At 42.4% G+C, this 18,043-nt stretch overlaps 1 protein-coding gene across 3 annotated transcripts in view; it reads left to right on the top strand.

Annotated features, from left to right (window-relative positions):
• Wdr19 (WD repeat domain 19) overlaps positions 1–18,043 on the top strand; it is a 68,360-nt gene that overhangs the window by 18,691 nt on the left and 31,626 nt on the right. For 2 of the 3 annotated variants that reach the window (XM_040747107.1, XM_040747109.1), the window contains 14 exons: positions 1,529–1,609; positions 3,090–3,202; positions 3,448–3,621; positions 4,733–4,803; positions 5,222–5,394; positions 5,475–5,589; positions 6,221–6,327; positions 7,119–7,241; positions 9,376–9,525; positions 10,439–10,586; positions 10,709–10,913; positions 13,687–13,846; positions 14,013–14,123; positions 15,706–15,887. In XM_040747107.1, coding sequence (XP_040603041.1) covers positions 1,529–1,609; positions 3,090–3,202; positions 3,448–3,621; positions 4,733–4,803; positions 5,222–5,394; positions 5,475–5,589; positions 6,221–6,327; positions 7,119–7,241; positions 9,376–9,525; positions 10,439–10,586; positions 10,709–10,913; positions 13,687–13,846; positions 14,013–14,123; positions 15,706–15,887 — 1,913 coding nt within the window. The remainder of the gene's footprint in view (positions 1–1,528; positions 1,610–3,089; positions 3,203–3,447; positions 3,622–4,732; positions 4,804–5,221; positions 5,395–5,474; positions 5,590–6,220; positions 6,328–7,118; positions 7,242–9,375; positions 9,526–10,438; positions 10,587–10,708; positions 10,914–13,686; positions 13,847–14,012; positions 14,124–15,705; positions 15,888–18,043) is intronic. The other variant, XM_040747108.1, reaches the window with a different exon arrangement.

The raw sequence follows: 18,043 nt of genomic DNA on the forward strand, positions 1-18,043 counted from the left end.
TGAGTGAGTACATAATGTTTGTCTTTTTGTGACTGGGTTACATCATTCAGGATGGTTTCTTCTAGTGCCATGCATTTGCTTGCAAATTTCAAGATTCCATTGTTTTTTCCACTAAATAGTACTCCATTGTGTAAATGTACCACATTTTGTCTATCCAGTCTTCAGTTGAGGGACATCTAAGTTGCTTCCAGGTTCTGGCTATTACAAATAATGCTGCTATGAATACAGTGGAACAGACATCCTTGTTGTATGAATGTGCATCTTTTGGGTATATGCCTAAGAGTGGAATTGCTGGGTCTTGTGGTAGACTGATTCCCATTTTCCTGAGGAATCTCCATACTGATTTCCAAAGTGACTGTATGAGTTGACTCTCCCACCAGCAGTGGAGGAGTGTTATTTTCTGGATTTTTCTTAAGCACCTAATGGCTATAAAGTGATACCTTAAATTTTCAGTCTATATCTTCCTAGTTATGTTGGCCATTTTCCATTCATTACTGGCCATTGCCATCTTTGGAAAAACCTCTACTCCAGTCCTTTGTTCCCATTTGAATTGGGTTGTTCTGTTGAAATTTAAGAGTTCTCTCTATGTTGTGGGTATTAAAGTCCTGTCAAATACATGATTTACAGATTTGCTTCCCATTATATGGGTTGCCATTTTATTCTTTAATTTCCAACAGTGTTCTCTCTATACACCTTTTTTGAGGGGTGTGGGGGGGTGCTAGGAATTGAACCTGGGTTCCCAGGCATGCTAAAATCACATTCAACCATATTTAAGTTTATATTCCATTAAGTTCAATTTGTCTGTTTTATTCTTTTGTTGCCTGTACTTTTGGAAACATATAGGGCCTAGGTCCTGCCCTGGATGAAATGACAGACTCTGGAGCTCCACCATGGGGGGCCTGGTGAGGAGGGTGGGGGAGGAGGAGAGGGAGAGGGATCTGGGATTGACATGTGAAACAAGCTTGTTTCTAACTTAAATAAAAAAAAAGAAAGAGGAAAATAAATAAATAAAATATTTCAAAGTAGTTCCAAATAAACCAAATGCTTAAATATCTAAAGCTCTTAGAAGAAAGTACAGAACAAAAACTTCACAGTTAGATTTAGTGGATTACATTCTTGAGATGAATGTTGTTTTCTCTGACCCAAATCACTAGCTCTCCCCACCCCTGGCCACACGGGAGGCTGCAGCTTGAGCATGTGCGCACGCTCTTTTCAGAGAGCTATTTGCCAAGGCTGTCTGTAAATCCTTCCTGGAACTTAACTGTCCATATAAGAAAAACACACGTTCCGTTTCACTCAGAATTTCCAGGTATTTGGCAGAATTTTCAGGTTCATATTCCAAGTTTAGTCGTAAATAAAAGCAAAGTTTGTGTTTTATTACTATTCAGAATGACTCTATAAGACTTGTTTTAGAGAGGGAAAGTATTTCTAGGGCTTCGTTCCTGCTATGCTTAGCTTGTGTCCTGTCACTGATGAGAGTGATCTGATTGCTGAGTTCACTCACAGTGATGATGTCTTATTCCTGTAGACACCGGTGAAATCAGAGCCGAGTGACATCAAGTTTTCCACAAGCAAGACGGACGACCGAATTTCTTCTGCTGAAAGCACAGTAAGCATCCTAATTCAAGCCCACACCCAAGTCATTTTGGTAGTTTCGTATTGGCCAGTTCCTTTTCCCAGCTGACTCAGAGTTCAATAAATTATGTCTGTTGTTTCTTAAACCAAGGAAAGCTTAGTCTCTCAGACCTGGAAATTGGTGTTTGCCATTGCTAATTGGCTCATAGCAGTTGAGGACTTTTCCTGTTATGGCTGCTGTTTCTGTACCCACTTCTGTGGTAGCAAAAACATAGAGATCCCTTTAGGAATGGAAACATTAAAGCCAGAAGTGGTGGCGCACACCTTTAATCCCTGCACTCAGGAGGCAGGGCAGGTGAGTCTCTAAGTTCAAGACCAGGCTGGCCTACAGAGCGAGTTCCAGTATATCCAGGGCTACACAGAGAAACCCTGTCTCAAAAACAAAAGCAAACCAAATTTAAGAAGCGAAACAGTGATTTATGTGTGACTTTAGATTTTTTTTTCACACTGCTGATGGTAACCGGATCTCTGAAAATTGTAGCTTGTTTCTTTAACATGTACAATTTCCTTGCTGTATTGTAACATTCTAGAATCCAGATAATTTTTATAATAAACATGAAAATATGTAAGAAGGTAACGTTTCTTTATTTCCTAAAGACTGTTCTCAATTGATGCTATTGTAGTTGATAACATTTTGGAATCCAGGCAATACAGCCAAGTAACATCTTTAACATAGGTTAATATACACTTCTTTCTCCTCAACATAAGGATTGCTTCCAGGGACAATTGTAGCTAGTTCTGATTTTGTGTGAATAACACAGGGATCCTACTTCTGCCACGCTCGGGTAGTGGTTGGGGGACACAACGCCACCACACGACTAGAAAGTGACACTGAAGCTAGCTTATCCTCAGGAGCGCACACTTGTAATCCTGGCAGGCTCACAAGTCAAGTGGCCTCTTTTTTTTTTTTTTGGTTTTTCAAGACTGAGTGGTTTTTCAAGACAGGGTTTCCCTGTGGCTTTGGAGGCTGTCCTGGAACTAGCTCTCGTAGACCAGGTTGGTATTGAACTCACAGAGATCTGTCTGCCTCTGCCTCTCAAGTGCTAGGATTAGAGGTGTGGGCCACACTACCCAGCTGCCAAGTGGCCTCTTAGAATGAAATTTTCTGTACTACAAAAATGAATTCAGCTGCAGCAAAACTATGACTGAGTCACCCTCCTAAATAGCACAGTATCTGGTGAAAGGTATAGAGTTCAAAAGACTTTCCACAAAGGCATAGTGTATCTCAAAAGGATATTGGAAATACATAAAGCCAAAGACCTCTGCCAGACTATATATCAGTAAGTGCTTTTTGCTATTTTTGTTAGTTACGGTTTATACTAATGATAGCATTTAGCATATCTAGCTTTGGCTCACTGTTTTCATAATGAGGTTTGACTGTTTGGGCTTGCTTGTTGGTCTTCTCATGAAATTCTGAGTAACCCATTCCATGATCTCCTGGTCTTTCCTGGCAGATAAGTGCAGTAGTTGGCAAGAAAATGTTGTTTCTTTTTCATTTGAATGAACCAGATAACCCAGTTGATCTGGAGTTTCAGCAAGCCTATGGCAACATCGTCTGCTATAGTTGGTATGTACAAAAGACTAACTATAGAAAAAAAATGTGATTTTTCTTACTATTTGCCTGTCTGTAATATTATATTCTATATATGCATCCTTATTGCAGTCTGTGATTTCATGTATAACACCATCCAGTATGTTACCTGATACACAGTAGGGCCTCAGTGAATTATATTTTATCATATTAAGGTTTTTGCCATTTTGACCTTGATAGTTCATCTCTTTTTTAATCCTATTATTGCTTTGCTGCTGTAGGTATGGTGATGGCTACATCATGATTGGCTTTTCCCGTGGAACATTTCTGGCCATTTCTACTCACTTTCCAGAAGTTGGACAGGAGATATTTAAGGCTCGGGACCATAAGGATAATCTAACCAGTGTGGCATTGTCACACACACTGAACAAAGCTGCTACATGTGGAGATAACTGGTTAGTTAGAGTCACTTATTTCTGGGAATGTGGAGATGTCTTAGGGGTGCTGTGAAGAAACACTATGACCATGGCAATTCTTACAAAGGAAAGCATTTAATTGGGGCTGGCTTACAGTTCAGAGGTTTAGTCCATTATCATCATGGCGGGAAGCACGGTGGCATGCAGGCAAATGTGGTGCTGCAGAAGGAGCTGTATCTTGATCCATAGCAACAGAACGAGACTGTATCCACACAGGGTGTAGCTTGAGCATATGAGACCTCAGAGCCCACCCCCCAGTGACACACCTCTTCCATCAAGGCCACACCTCCTAATGGTGTCAACTGCCCATGGGCCAAGCATTCATCCACATGAGTCTATGGAGGGCCATTCCCATTCAAACCACCCAGGGGGATCCTTAAGAGAATCAGCAGAATTTTGTGGTTGATGTGCATCTGACATCTGCACTTCCTTGGACTCTCTGAACATTTTACAATGAAAAAAATTTAAGTCCTCTACTTCCCTGCTCACATTCATATGGTCAGCACTCACAGTCTCCCGATAATGTATAATGAAATAGTAAGACTGTTGAATGCAGAAAACATCTAAAGGTTTTATGCCTCAGAACAAAAGCATAAAATTGAATGTGCTAGAAAATCAATCTTAAAACTAAAATGGGAGTTTGAGATTACATGGAATGAACACACTCCATCTGCCTCTCCTACTGATCCAGCTGTAAACCAGGACAAATGGACGAATTGAAGGGCTTTGAAATGAAGTAACAGTAGACCAATCAAAGGACAATACCAGAATTTAGTGTGCCACAGCTCAACAGGGAGTCCCCTGTTTGTCTGCCAGTCTATGCTAGCCAGTGTTCACAGCAGCCTGAGGTCTGAAAGACGGCTCCAGGGCACATAAAGGGACTGCGAAGAAGCCATCACTGCAAGCTGAAGCTGTAGAGAGGGGACACCTCACGGGATGAGGGACGAAAGTGAGGGGGAGGGTCCAACAGCAGGGCCAGGAGAAGGGGGTCCAACAGCAGGGCCAGTGGGAAGGGTGACTGGAAACAATGTGCAAAAATGCCAGAATGAAACCCACTAAAAACATATACTCCTTTTTCTTTACTTTTCAGCATAAAAATCCATGATTTGACAGAATTAAGAGACATGTATGCTATAATTAATCTGGATGATGAAAATAAAGGTATTGATTTTGCCAAAGCTGATTGGTATTTTGTCATTATAATTATGGAGAAAAATGATCGTTGCATAGTTTGTATTCTTATAGGAGGACTAAAGTTAACACCTTTCTGTGAAGCTCCTTAAAATAGTTTATTTTAGGAATTTTGATATGTCGTAAGTTGACTAAAGGTTGTAAGTACACTTGGGTAGCAGAGGCTAATAGCAAACTTTAATCCCAGTTGTACAATGGATGTATACTTTTGTTCGAGCCACAGCAAATGGCTCAATGCCCATATTGTTAATGTGTAGTGAAATAGCAAGATGATTTAGGGAAGAACGCATCTAAAGTTTTTAACACCTATTGCATGACATATCTATTTGATTGCCTGCCACAGTATATTGTGGTTTTGAATGATGGTTTATTTTACAAATTGTTTCAGGTTTGGGTACCTTATCCTGGACTGATGATGGTCAGTTGCTAGCACTGTCTACCCAGAGAGGCTCACTCCACGTCTTCCTGACCAAGCTGCCCATCCTCGGGGATGCTTGTCACACAAGGATTGCATATCTCACCTCCCTCCTTGAGGTCACTGTGGCCAACCTCATTGAAGGAGTACGTATGGTCTGTCCTTTGTTTATAAATTGAAACGGTTTTAATGGTTGATTCACGACTGTTCCAATACTGTGTTGTAGGAGCCACCAATCACAGTTTCCGTCGATGTGGAGCCCAACTTTGTCGCAGTAGGTCTCTATCATCTGGCTGTGGGGATGAATAATCGAGCTTGGTTTTATGTCCTTGGTGAAAATGGCAAGTCTAAATCCAAGTGTTGTATTCTTGTATACTATTCCATTTCTATACTTTTGGGAAACATGAGAAGTGGTTTTTGAGGCTGAGTCTTCCACTCATTTTCATCCTAACATCTCTTTCTTAACTTTAATGGCTTTGTTTTTACTCTACAATCTTAGCATAACGTCTAACAGGTTGCATTCTTTGCTTCTGTAGTGAAGACAGCATGGTATGAGTTTTCCATTCCTGGACTGAATGTCCCTTTCTGCCTCTGCTAAAGGACTGTAGCTACCCTGTGAATTTGACTAATCTAGAAGATAAAGCTACTTTAAATGGGTCATGAAGCTGATGAGGTGAAATTAAGTGTTGTGACCTCACTCTGCACAGTGTCTTTGCTGAGGCACACCTAAGCCTGGAAAGTGCTTAACTAATGGTGTCCATTCCTTCCACTTTGTTCTTTAACTAATGCTCTTTCCATATAAGGAGAACTTGGTCTTTCCTCCCCTCCTCTCTATTCTTTTCAGAGTGGCTGAAACAGGTCTTTGTTCAGAAGATCTTTTTCAAAGTCACATTGAACAATCATTTTCATGTAAATAGCTGCAGTACTTCTACCTATATTTTAATGTGTATAATGTTTTTGAAATTGGTATAGCTGTGAAAAAGTTAAAAGATGTGGAATATCTGGGAACGGTGGCCAGCATTTGCCTTCATTCTGACTATGCTGCTGCACTCTTTGAAGGCAAAATCCAGTTACATTTGGTAAGTATAATCTTCCTGTCCTGGAAGCCTAAGTTTGGGGTCCCATTATCAAGAACCTTGGCTGGGAAACAAGAATGTAGAGACTAACTAGAAAACCCAGTGTGGGTAAAGGATGAGCAGAGTTCAGTTGACTTCTTACCCATGCCAAGGAAACCTGATAACTATCAGCAGTGCTACTCACAACATTAACTATAGTAAGATGACCTAGTTGGTAATTGCATCTGCAGATGAGCTGTGAGTACCTAAAGAGAACACACTTACTACTCTGTAATTGGAAATGTTGCATGTTGGGATCCACCTAACTGTGCCTATTGAGTTGTTCCAGAGGGACTGGCACCTGTGAGGACAGGAGTCTAGACCAGAGTATAGCACACATCTATTTCTCGACTCTGCATTTGAGCTACTAAACTTCCCACTAAAAAAGGATGCTCAGGGCTGCCCTGTGTGCCAGCTGTCATGTTTTGTGTGTAAACTGGCCTAAGGTAGTTTGAGAGTCTGATTATGTAGTTGAACTTGGGAAAAAGACACTTTTCCCTGGCTATATACCTTATTTACTTGGATAAATCAAGAAAGTACTAAATCAGCAGTTCTCAGCCTATGGGTTGCAACTCCTTTGGCAGTCACTTATTAGATATTTACATTACAATTCAAAACAGTAGCAAAGTTACAATTATGAAGTAGCAATGAAATAATTTTATGGTTGGGGTCACCACAGCCTGAGTAACTGTATTAAGAGTCGAGGCATTAGGAAGGTTGAGAACTGCGCTAAATAAGACATCTTTATATTTTAGATAGAAAATGAACTCTTGGATGCTCAGGAAGAACGTGAGACTCGACTCTTCCCAGCAGTGGATGATAAGTGCCGGATTCTATGCCATGCCCTAACCAGTGATTTCCTCATCTATGGAACAGATGTATGTATGAGCTTCTGGGAAGCAGAGCGTGGACAAGGTCCAGGTCTTGCTTTACAATCTTCATCCTCTTCCTACTGTTTTTCCTCCCTTTAACGAATTAAATACAAATAAAGAAGTCTCTGGTTGGTTATATACTTAGGTAGAATCTAGGTGGCATGATTGGCTGGTATCAGTGTTTGGTGATTTAAGCAATTTTTTTTTTTTGATTTTTCGAGACAGGGTTTCTCTGTATTGTTTTGGAGGCTGTCCTGGAACTTGCTCTGTAGACCAGGCTGGCCTTGAACTCACAGAGATCCGCCTGCCTCTGCACCACCCCCAGTGCTGGGATTAAAGGTGTGCGCCACCAACGCCCAGCTTAAGCAATTTTGATTACTCTACTGGCTGGTTTTGTGTGTCAACTTGACACAAACTAGAGTCATCAGAGAGGAAGGAGAATTAGTTGAGGAAATGTCTCCATGGATATCCAGCTGTAAGGCATTTTCTCAGCTAGTGGGGGACCCAGCCCATTGTTGGTGGTACCATCCCTGGGCTGCTGATCCTGGGTTCTATAAGAAAGCAGGCTGAGCAAGCCAGTAAGCAGCTCTCCTCGATGGCCTCTGCCTCAGCTCCTGCCTCCAGGTTCCTGCCCTGTTTGAGTTCCTTTTCTGACTTCCTTCAGTGATGGACTATGTTATGAAAGTGTAAGCCAAATAAACCCTTTCCTCCACAACTTAGTTTTTTGTCATGGCGTTCTGTGGCAGCTACAGAAACCCTAACTAAGACAACTGTGTAAAGCAAAGGGTAGACTCTAGAGTCTGTCATTTGGTACTCAAATATCAGTTCTGTTGTCTGCTAGCTCCTGAGTAGCTCTTCCAGCCTCATTCTCCCTCATGGGTGCTGATGTGTATTCTGTTTTTTACATATTGTTACATTCATTTACTAAAACTTTGGTTTAAATACGATCTCCTGAGTTTTTTGTTTATTTATTTGCTTTTTATTAACCCTGTGTTTTATCTGTATACCATGTATGTACTTGGTGCCCTCTGAGGCCAGAAAAGGCTATCAGATCCCCTGGAACTAGAGTTAGAGATTGTTGTGAGCCATCACTGGTGCTGGGAATTTAACTCAGGTCTTAACCGCTGAGCTATCTCTCCAGCTCCATTGTACTACAATGTTAGTTTTTGGAGGTTTTTTGTTGTTGTGTTGTGTTGTGTTGTGAGGTGGGGTCTCACCGTGTAGTCCTGGCTGGTCTGGAACATTCTGTGTAGAGTATGATGGCCTTGAACTCACAGAGATCTACCTGCCTCTGCTGGTGCTGGCATTAAAGGTGTGCACCACCTGGTTTCTTGTTTTATATAGTGCTCTTGTCTGTCTAGTGTTAGTATCACGGCAATACTGACCTCAAAACACACTGACCTCTGGAAGCATTTATTAGAATTGTGTAAATACCTTTTCCTTCTGCGTTTTGTAGATTTCACCAGTGAAGGCTGTCACACTGCTCAGCACTTCCTGAGCAGTTCATTTGACTTGGCTGTACTTAGATGAGTAGGGAGACAGTGAGCTCCAGTGGGTGTACGTAGCGAGGCCAGATCAGCATGCAGGTATCTGTAGCCTGCAAGGCTACACCAGACTGAAGGAGCTAGCACTGCAGCCAGGCAGCTCAGACTCATAGCTAAACCCTGAGGAAAGTGAGTTGTGTGGCTCCATGCACCCTGGAAGCAGGCAAGAATCTGCTTTCTGGAAGTTTCTCCAAGGTAGACAGATGTGGGAGAGATGACTTGCAACCTTTCACAACACTGCCAGTCTACTGTAGTTGGTGGTGTCACTGACGTCCAGCCTGCTGTATAGTTGGTGGTGTCACTGGAGTTTACTGGTTCATTTTTGAAAGTTTCTCTAGCAAGTAGGAAATCTATAAATAAATTGTGGCCACATAAACATATTACAGTCACTAGATTATTGAATTGCTTCTGAATTCCCATTTCTTTTCTCCGGAGTCTGTACCTTCCTTATACATTAAATGCATTAGCCTCTTCATTTATCAAAAGTAATAATATTTTTCTTTTAAAATTATCAAAATTAAATGTGAAAAGTCAGTATCTTCTTAACCATACTTTAAATTCCCTGACCAGGTTTCTTTTTTCTTTTTCTTTTTTAGACTGGCATTATTCAGTATTTTTTCATTGAGGATTGGCAGTTTGTTAATGATTACCGACATCCTGTTGGTGTGAAAAAGCTTTTTCCTGATCCAAATGGAACCAGATTAGTCTTCATTGATGAAAAAAGTGATGGATTTGTTTACTGTCCTGTAAGTCTAAAGAATTTGAAACTGTGAGCTAAGGTATAACTCAGTGACAGCAAAGTGCTTTTCTAGCAAGCTCTGTGCCGTGCGCTTAATCCCCAGTGCTGGGGAAACAAAACAAAAACTCAAAATGCTCAACTCTTTAATGCAATAACGTGGGGAAGGTTTTTTGTTATTGTTTTGTCTCTCCATTCTATAGCTCTGACTATCCTAGAACTTGCTATATAGACCACTCTGGCTGCAAACTTACAGTGATTCACCTGCCTCTGTCTCAGAGCTGGGACTAAAGGTGTGTTCCACCACACCTGCTTAAAAAAAGTTTCTTTTAGTAAAGTATCCATCAAATGAGGTTTTTCTCTTCTACAGAGTCAAGTATTATAGTCCTTTGCTATCATCTGTGTAATATCATGTTAATGAGCAATATCAGGAAAATTTGCCTGTTATTCTGTAATTTTTTATATATCAGTCTCATTAAGCGCAGGGCACAGAGCTTGTCATAGTTGTTGAGACTGGATGTTATTGTACTATATAGCTCAGGATAGCCTTAACTTCTCGAATCTTGACTCAGAAACAAACAATGCTCCAGAAAAGTTGTTTCATATATCTTGAGCATCGTCAACTTTTTAGTAACTTGGAGCCAATAGTGTCTAAACTTACAGTTTTTCCCATAAACTAGTCCACTTATCAAACCTTGTACTTTCCTGGTAACCATCGTTTTGGTTTTGGTTTTGGTTTTTTCCAAGCTGGATATAGTGTAGTAATTGGAAGAGAAGCTCCTCTCCTGGGGAAAGCTGGGGTCAAGTGGGGTTGGGTTGGAGGTAGGCTGGGAAGCCATGCCTGCCCATGCTGCAGACAGGCTCTTAACAAGACAGGTTATAATGACAGACATGGGAGGCAAATTGTAAATCCTCTCTTATAGGTCAATGATGCTACCTATGAGATTCCAGACTTCTCACCAACCATTAAAGGTGTTCTCTGGGAAAACTGGCCAATGGATAAAGGTGTATTTATTGCTTATGATGATGACAAGGTGTACACTTACGTGTTTCACAAGGACACCATCCAAGGTACCCAATCATGTATTGTGCTTTTACTGATAAATGAATTTCCATTGTAGTGAAATCGAAAACTTTCTAATATTTGTACCAAGCATTGCTTGAGGTATTAAGGGGTCTGCTTTCTAATACAGGGTCCAAGGTTATTTTGGCTGGTGGCACTAAACTTCCCTTTTCCCACAAACCTTTGCTGTTATACAATGGAGAACTGACCTGCCAGACACAGAGTGGGAAAATCAACTCCATCTACCTCAGCACCCACAGCTTCCTTGACAACATAAAAGATGTGGAGCCTGCTGAACTGAGACAAATGCTGATGCAGACCCTGATGCTCAAGCGGTAGGGAGGAATGGAAATGATTGACAGCAGCTTGTTTGCCTTCATGTCCTAAGAAAGATGTGAATATGGTTTTCTCATGGACTCTTTTGAAGCTTAGATAAGATAACAGATTAGAGGGGCTGGAGAGATCACTTGGTTATTAAAGTACTTGCCTTGCAAGTATGAGGACCTGAGTTCAGTTCCTAGAACCCACACTGAAAAGAGGCTGGGCATAATGGTATAAGCACGGATGGATTTCTGGGGCTCTCTCCCAGTCAGCCTAGCCTGCTTACCAATGTAGGTCAATTATAGACCTTGTCTAAAAAAGGCAGGGATGGGTGGCATTTGAGGAACAACACCTAAGATTGTCCTCTGGCCTCCACACACCGTACCATACACACGTGTACACCTAAGATTCACAAACATGCATGTACATATGCATACACGTACACACAAAAATGACTGGATCTGAAAACACATATAAATTCTGTCAGAAGTGCCAGATGTGGTTTTTATGAGTGCTTTATTATGAAAGAAGCACTCAGAGCCACAAATAGCCCCATTATTGGAAAGTTCTAATTATTAAACAAATAATGAAGTTTGATTTTTGCCTTGCTTGAGATTCCTTTTTCCTCATTTTTTCCCTCTTACCTAGGGCCCCTGTAAGTTTCTTAAGGTTCTTGAATAAGTTCTCAGGGTCCCGTGAGCTCTTGTACTCTTCTCTATTTATTCTTCTGGGATGAATGAATCTCTTCACCACCCATATTGACTCCAGAAACTGTCTCCAGGGCTGGGGCTTCAGCTTGGTGGTATAATACTTCCCTACTGTGCATATGGCTTTAGGATCCATCCCTGGCATAGTTCAAAAGAAAACAAACAAATAAACCATCCTGGGTAGCCAAGAGTAGTAGCCCTGTCAGTGTAATCCCGGCACACAAGATGATCTCAGGTATGAAGTACACCTGGCCTATATAGCAAGACCCTGTCTCAACAAACAAAATCTGTCCTCAGCTTAAACTTGTATTAATAACTCCCACCAGTCCATGAGTTCCTCAGACTTGCCCACCTCAGCACAACTCCATCATCTTCTATTGCAGTGGTTCTCAACCTTCCTAATGCTGCCACCCTGTAATACAGTTCCTCATGTTATGGTGACCCCCAACCATAGAACTATTTCTTTGCTACCTCATAATTGTCATTTTGCTACTGTTATGAATCATAAATATCTGCATTTTCCAATGGTTTTAGGCAACCCTTGTGAAAGGGTTGTTCGATTCCCAAAGGAGTCAAGACCCATAGATTGAGAACCACTGTCCTATAGATTCCTGTTTTTCCTCTTTCCCCATCTATCTACTATGTATTTGCCTAAACACACACACACACACACATCAGGCAGCAGAGAACATCTGTGCCATTGACTTAGTTTGCTGAACTCTGAAATGTATACATATGTAACAAGAGAATGCTGGTGTTCTTTTTGGGGGGGAAGGGAAGTTAATTTGTTAGTTGGTTTTTGTTTGGTTTGGTTTGGTTTTTGAGACACGATTTACACGATCTCTCTAGGTAGCCCTAAATGTCCTAGAACTCACAGAAATCCTCCTGCCTCTGCCTCCCAGGTGCTGGGATTAAAGATGTATGCCACCAAGACCAGCCTAGAGTACTGATTTTATTAGACTTAAATGAGAACAAAAATAATGTCCAACTAATGTCTTTTTCTGCCCCACCAGCCAACTCCCAAATAATGACATGAAGATTTCCTATTATGAAAGCTGGGCCTATAGCTTAGGCTTGTTCCTAACTAGATCTTATAATTTAAATTTGCACATTTATATCCATCTATGTTCTATCATTTTCTTTTTAAGATTTATTAGGTATACAGTGTTCTGTCTGCATGTAACCCTGCATGCCAGAAGAGGGCACCAGATCTCATTACTGATGGTAGTGAGCCACCATGTGGTTGCTGGGAATTGAACTCAGGACCTCTGAAGACAAGCTGATGTTCTTAACCACTGAGCCATCTCTCCAGCCCTCTATGTCCAATCATGTGGCCTTACCTCTCTTCCATCCTGCACCCCCTATTTCTTTTCCTCTCTGTGTCTCCTGGTGTCTCCATCACACCTTGATTCCTCCTCCTCTTCCTTTCTGTCCCTGGAAATCCCACCTAGCTTTTGGCTGTTCAGCTTTTATTACACCAATCACAGCAGTAAACCTCCACACAGTGTGCAAATATCCCCCAACATATGGCATTTTACAAATTAGAATTCATTGTTAATTGGTAGTGGGAAGGGACTGATAACAGTAAATTCTGACAAGCTAAGAGGGGCTAGGAGATGCTTAGGAGGTAAGAGCACTTGCTGCAGCAGCCCAGGGACCTGAGTTCAGATCTTGGTGCCCACACGTAAAGCTGGGAGTGTCTCGGACTGCCTACCCAGCCTCACTGCAAAACCATAAGCCCACATTCAGTCAGAGACCCTGTCTGCAGGGACTAAGGCAGAAAAATGATAGAGCAGGGTATTCTGTGCCCCTCCCTGGCCTCCATGGCCACACACAACTGCACACACACACACACACACACACCCCACACACAAACATTAATAAGAAAAAAAATCTGTGCAAATGAAGGAAGAAAGTCTGGTGTGCCTTTTCCCCCATAACTTGCAAGTGCTGATTATGGTCTAAGAAGTGTTTTGAAGATTTGTCTAACATGTAATGTTTGGTGGTACACAGTCCAAAGACTGCCTATTAGGTGACAAGCAAAGGCAGAGGTATGGTCAGCCTGTATCCTCTATCCTAGGTTTTCTGATGCTTGGGAAATATGCAAGATGCTAAATGATCGCACGGCATGGGATGAGCTGGCCAGAGCCTGTCTGCATCACATGGAAGTGGAGTTTGCTATCCGAGTTTCCCGGACCATAGGGGATGTTGGTACAGTGATGTCCTTGGAGCAAATAAAGGTTTGCAGTGTTTCGTGACTCACTAGGTTAAAGTCTACATGCAGCTTATTCAACATTTTACCTTTCAGTTAGTCTTAATTGAAACAACTGAGTAGGTAGATTGATACCACTTCCTTCTGAGAGATAAAATCGTTTTATTTCTCCTCATGGAAACTTTTATTTGCAGGGAATCGAGGACTACAATCTTTTGGCAGGACATCTCGCCATGTTTACTAATGACTTCAACCTGGCTCAGGACCTGTACCTGGCATCCAACTGTCCTGTGGCTGCCCTGGAGGTATGACAGCAAAGAGAACCGGGCAGACTTCTCCTCTCCAGACACCACCTGTCTTCCTCTCCTGAAGTGTAGACATTCAGCTTTCAGAGCCCCTGAGTGCTCATTAATGTCAAAACCACTCTCACTCTGCAGCCAGTGGAGGTATAAAAAAGGCACGGTATTGTGACATCACTAAATAATTCAAAGTCTAAATGTGCCCATGGAGAACAGACTGTGGAACTTACAGAAACTGGAAAGAGAAGTAGGTGGTGGGGTGTATTGGTTGCTCGTATTGCCGGGTGCCGTTCTAAGCACTTAACCTGTATTATTAGCTCACTTAACCTCCGCAACAACCGATCTTATGGGATGGTACTGTTATTTTCTCTATTTTCCACATGAGGACACTGAAGCCCTTGATCTTGTGGCTGTTGCATGAAATTCTCCTCTGTGTTAGAGCTGAAGGTCACAGGAGGAGGACTGAACCAAATGCTGGGCTGAGTTCAAAGGCAGAGAGGGGAAGGGAGGCCTGGCGATACGGACTGTCAGTGGAAGGTACAGACTGGCAGCCCAGGTGCTGCCTTCCTGTCAACCCAGGAACTCAAGAGGCAGAGGCAGGAGGACTGCTGTAGTTCAGTGTTAGCCTCGTCCAAAGAACAAGTTCCAGGCTAGCCAGGGCTACAAGGCTCTGTCTGAAAAAAGAAAAAAAGCACAGACTTGTGAGCTGGGCACACCTGGATTCGGATTCCAGCTGTGTGTGACCTTGGGCATGTCCTTTGACCTCAACTGAGGTCCTACATCTTTAAAGTATGGGTAATGATGCCTGACCCTCCAGGGTGGTTGGTAAGAAAATGGGTTCATAGTACAACTACTTAGTAATTTGTAAAACTAGTAGTGGCCAGAAATAAGCAAACAAATTCTGAATCTGGTCATCTTTTCTCACAGATATTGAAACTAAGCTGTGTCCATCTTTTATAATATATTTATATTATGATATGTAACATAAATATAATCTTGTATAATAGTTACATAAGTGACGTTAGTTTTGTAAATGGCTAGTAGCACTCTGCTCTATAATAGTTCTGTGGTAGCTCCTTCAGCCTCCCTCTGCAGGACAAGTTAGGTAGGTAGAGAGCCCTGCTTCCCACCTGCTCTGTCTCCTACCAGCCATGTAGCATTGTGTAAGACCTAGCCTTTTTCTGCTTCACTTTCTGGATCTCTGAAATGGGTACAAGAACATTATAAAAGGTAGTTGTGAAAAATAAAATAAGCTGATACCCTAGGGAGGGATGGAGGAAGGTGGGGAGGGAGGGAGAAAGGAAGGAAATCAATTCCTAAAGTATTTCCTATTTTTTATCGATGTCCTTCTAAGATGAAATTTTTAATTAATTGGTTATATTAGCTTTAATTTCTCACTATTGGGAAAAATGCTAAAGTATAAAATTTTCATTTTTAGATAGGCATGACTTTTGAGAGGAGCACAAACTACCATAATAACTCAGATATTTGTCCAGTCTAGAAGGCTCTATTATAGCAATATCATGGTAATTAGAAAGTTTCATTATTTAAACAAACAACAACAAAAAAAGTAATTCCTTTCTCTCAGCCTGGCTCTAGGCGGCAACTTTGCAAAGCCCTTTTTGCCTTTGTGGCCCTCAGGACTTTGTCTTTCCGACAGATGAGGCGGGACCTGCAGCACTGGGACAGCGCTCTGCAGCTGGCAAAGCGCCTGGCCCCAGACCAGATACCCTTCATATCCAAAGAGTATGCCATCCAGCTGGAGTTCACGTAAGTCTGGCGCTGCATCTTCTAATCGGTCACTAATCGCTGCGTGTCTGCAGTTCCAAACTGTCATTGATGAAGCCATTCTTTTATAGAGGGCAGGGGCTGGGTTGAGACTGGGTTCCTCTGTGTAGTCCTGGCTGTCCTGAAACTCACTCTGTAGACCAGGCTGGCCTCGAACTCACAGAAATCCACCTGCCTCTGCCTCCCGAGTGCTGGGACTAAAAGCATGCGCCACCACCACCACCCAGCTCAGACCTCTTTAACATTTGGGAGATTTTCTGTGCCACTTAAAGGCATAGCACAAAACTTTGAAGTTCTGTCTTTATCTTGGTCTGTTTGGGCTGCTATCACAGAATGCCTGAGACTAGGTGATTTGTCAAGAGCAGAAATTTCAGGCTGGAGAGAGAGCTCGGTAGTTAAGAGTATTCCACCAAAGGACCCAAGTTCAGTTCTCAGCACCCATGTTATGTGGCTCCAGGGGATCCCTCACCTCTGGACTCTACAGTTAGCTACACACATATGCACATACACACATAATTACACATAATTAAAAGTAAAGCAAATATTTTAAAAAGAAAATTCTCATACCTGTAGAGGCTAGGAAACTCAAGCCTAAGGCACCAGCATTTGGGTAAGGCTTGGTTTTGAATTCTTACATGGAAGGCTAAAGAACGGGAGAGACAGTATTCCCTTCCACCCTGAGCCCTTTTAATCATGCCTCCATTGCCTTAAAGTTCTTACCTCCCAATGCCATCACAGTGGCAGTTAAGTTCCAACATACAGAGGGCAGGAGGCAGCTTCAACCCATAACTTAGAAGTTGTGGAATTTTTTCCTTCGTGAATTGAATTGCATACACATGAAAATCAGTAGTGGTGAAAGTGGAGGCAGAAGCTTGCCGTAGGTCAATGTCAGTGCCTGCAGAACAGTCCTGCAGGATTCGGCTTCACAGGCCTCTTCATATCTGCGGGAATCCCAGGATCTATTTTGAGTAGTTTAGAATGCTCTCGTGTTTTATTTCCTTGGGTTTTCAAGACAGGGTCTCTCTGTGTAACGTTGGCTGTCCTAGAACTCGCTGTGTAGACCAACATGGCCTCAAACTCACAGAGATTCGCCTGCCTCTGCCTCTTCCAGTGCTGGGATTAAAGGCGTGCACCAGCATCACCCAGCTGTTCTAGTATTCTTGACTGTGAAGCCAACTTAGCGGCCAGTCTGCTTAACTGACAGACTCTTATCTTTTTTTTAATTCCAGTGCTGCATAAAAATAATTTTAGAAGTATCCAATATCAGTTCTAAATTAATGTCCAGCTGTGGCCACTGCCCCCAAAGCATACGACTATAGCTGAGACGTTTATTTTCAGACGTGAACTCACACAGCACTGACAGCACCATACCTGGACATCTTTCTAAACATTTGTTAAGATACATGCCAAAGCCGGGCGGTGGTGGCGCACGCCTTTAATCCCAGCACTCGGGAGGCAGAGGCAGGCGGATCTCTGTGAGTTCGAGGCCGGGCTGGACCGACAGCCTCCAAAACAATACAGAGAAACCCTGTCTCGTAAAAAAAAAAAAAAAAAGATACATGCCAAATCCAAAAATACTAGAATATCGAAAAATGCTAGTCTTTGGTTATATTTACTTCTTTAAAAAACTTTTTATTGGATTCTTTGTGCATTTCACACCATGTATCCTGATCGCATTCATCTTCATATCCAGCCTCTGCCCTTGCAACCTTCTCCCACAAAATAAAATAAAATTTAAAGGAAAAGCAAGTACAAACAAACAGAAAGGTCTTGACATGGAAACTGTAGTGTGAAACGGTGAATCACACACTATACCTTTAGTCCATACATCTTTACTTGTAAGTGTTCATCGCAGTGAGTCCTTGGTCTGGCTAGAGGCCTCTGGTTTCTGCTACACTTTCGATGCTGGGCCCTCACTTGGCCTCCTCTTGGGTATCCCGTTGTCCTGTGTCATGGAGATCCTGCAGCTTTGCATCCGCAGGTCTGGCCCCTTCACGTGCTCCATCCGTTCATAGGTGAGGTGGGTGTTGGGGTGGGGCCAACTCACTGCCCTGGTTCTGGGCCTGGGTGGTAGCTGGGTTGGTCCGGCCTACCAGCTCCCCTTCATCATCGCCACCAGCACTGCCCTGGCGAGCTCA

The sequence above is a fragment of the Mesocricetus auratus genome, unplaced genomic scaffold (assembly GCF_017639785.1).
Source record: "Mesocricetus auratus isolate SY011 unplaced genomic scaffold, BCM_Maur_2.0 Super-Scaffold_100006, whole genome shotgun sequence".
NCBI lineage: Eukaryota > Metazoa > Chordata > Mammalia > Rodentia > Cricetidae > Mesocricetus > Mesocricetus auratus.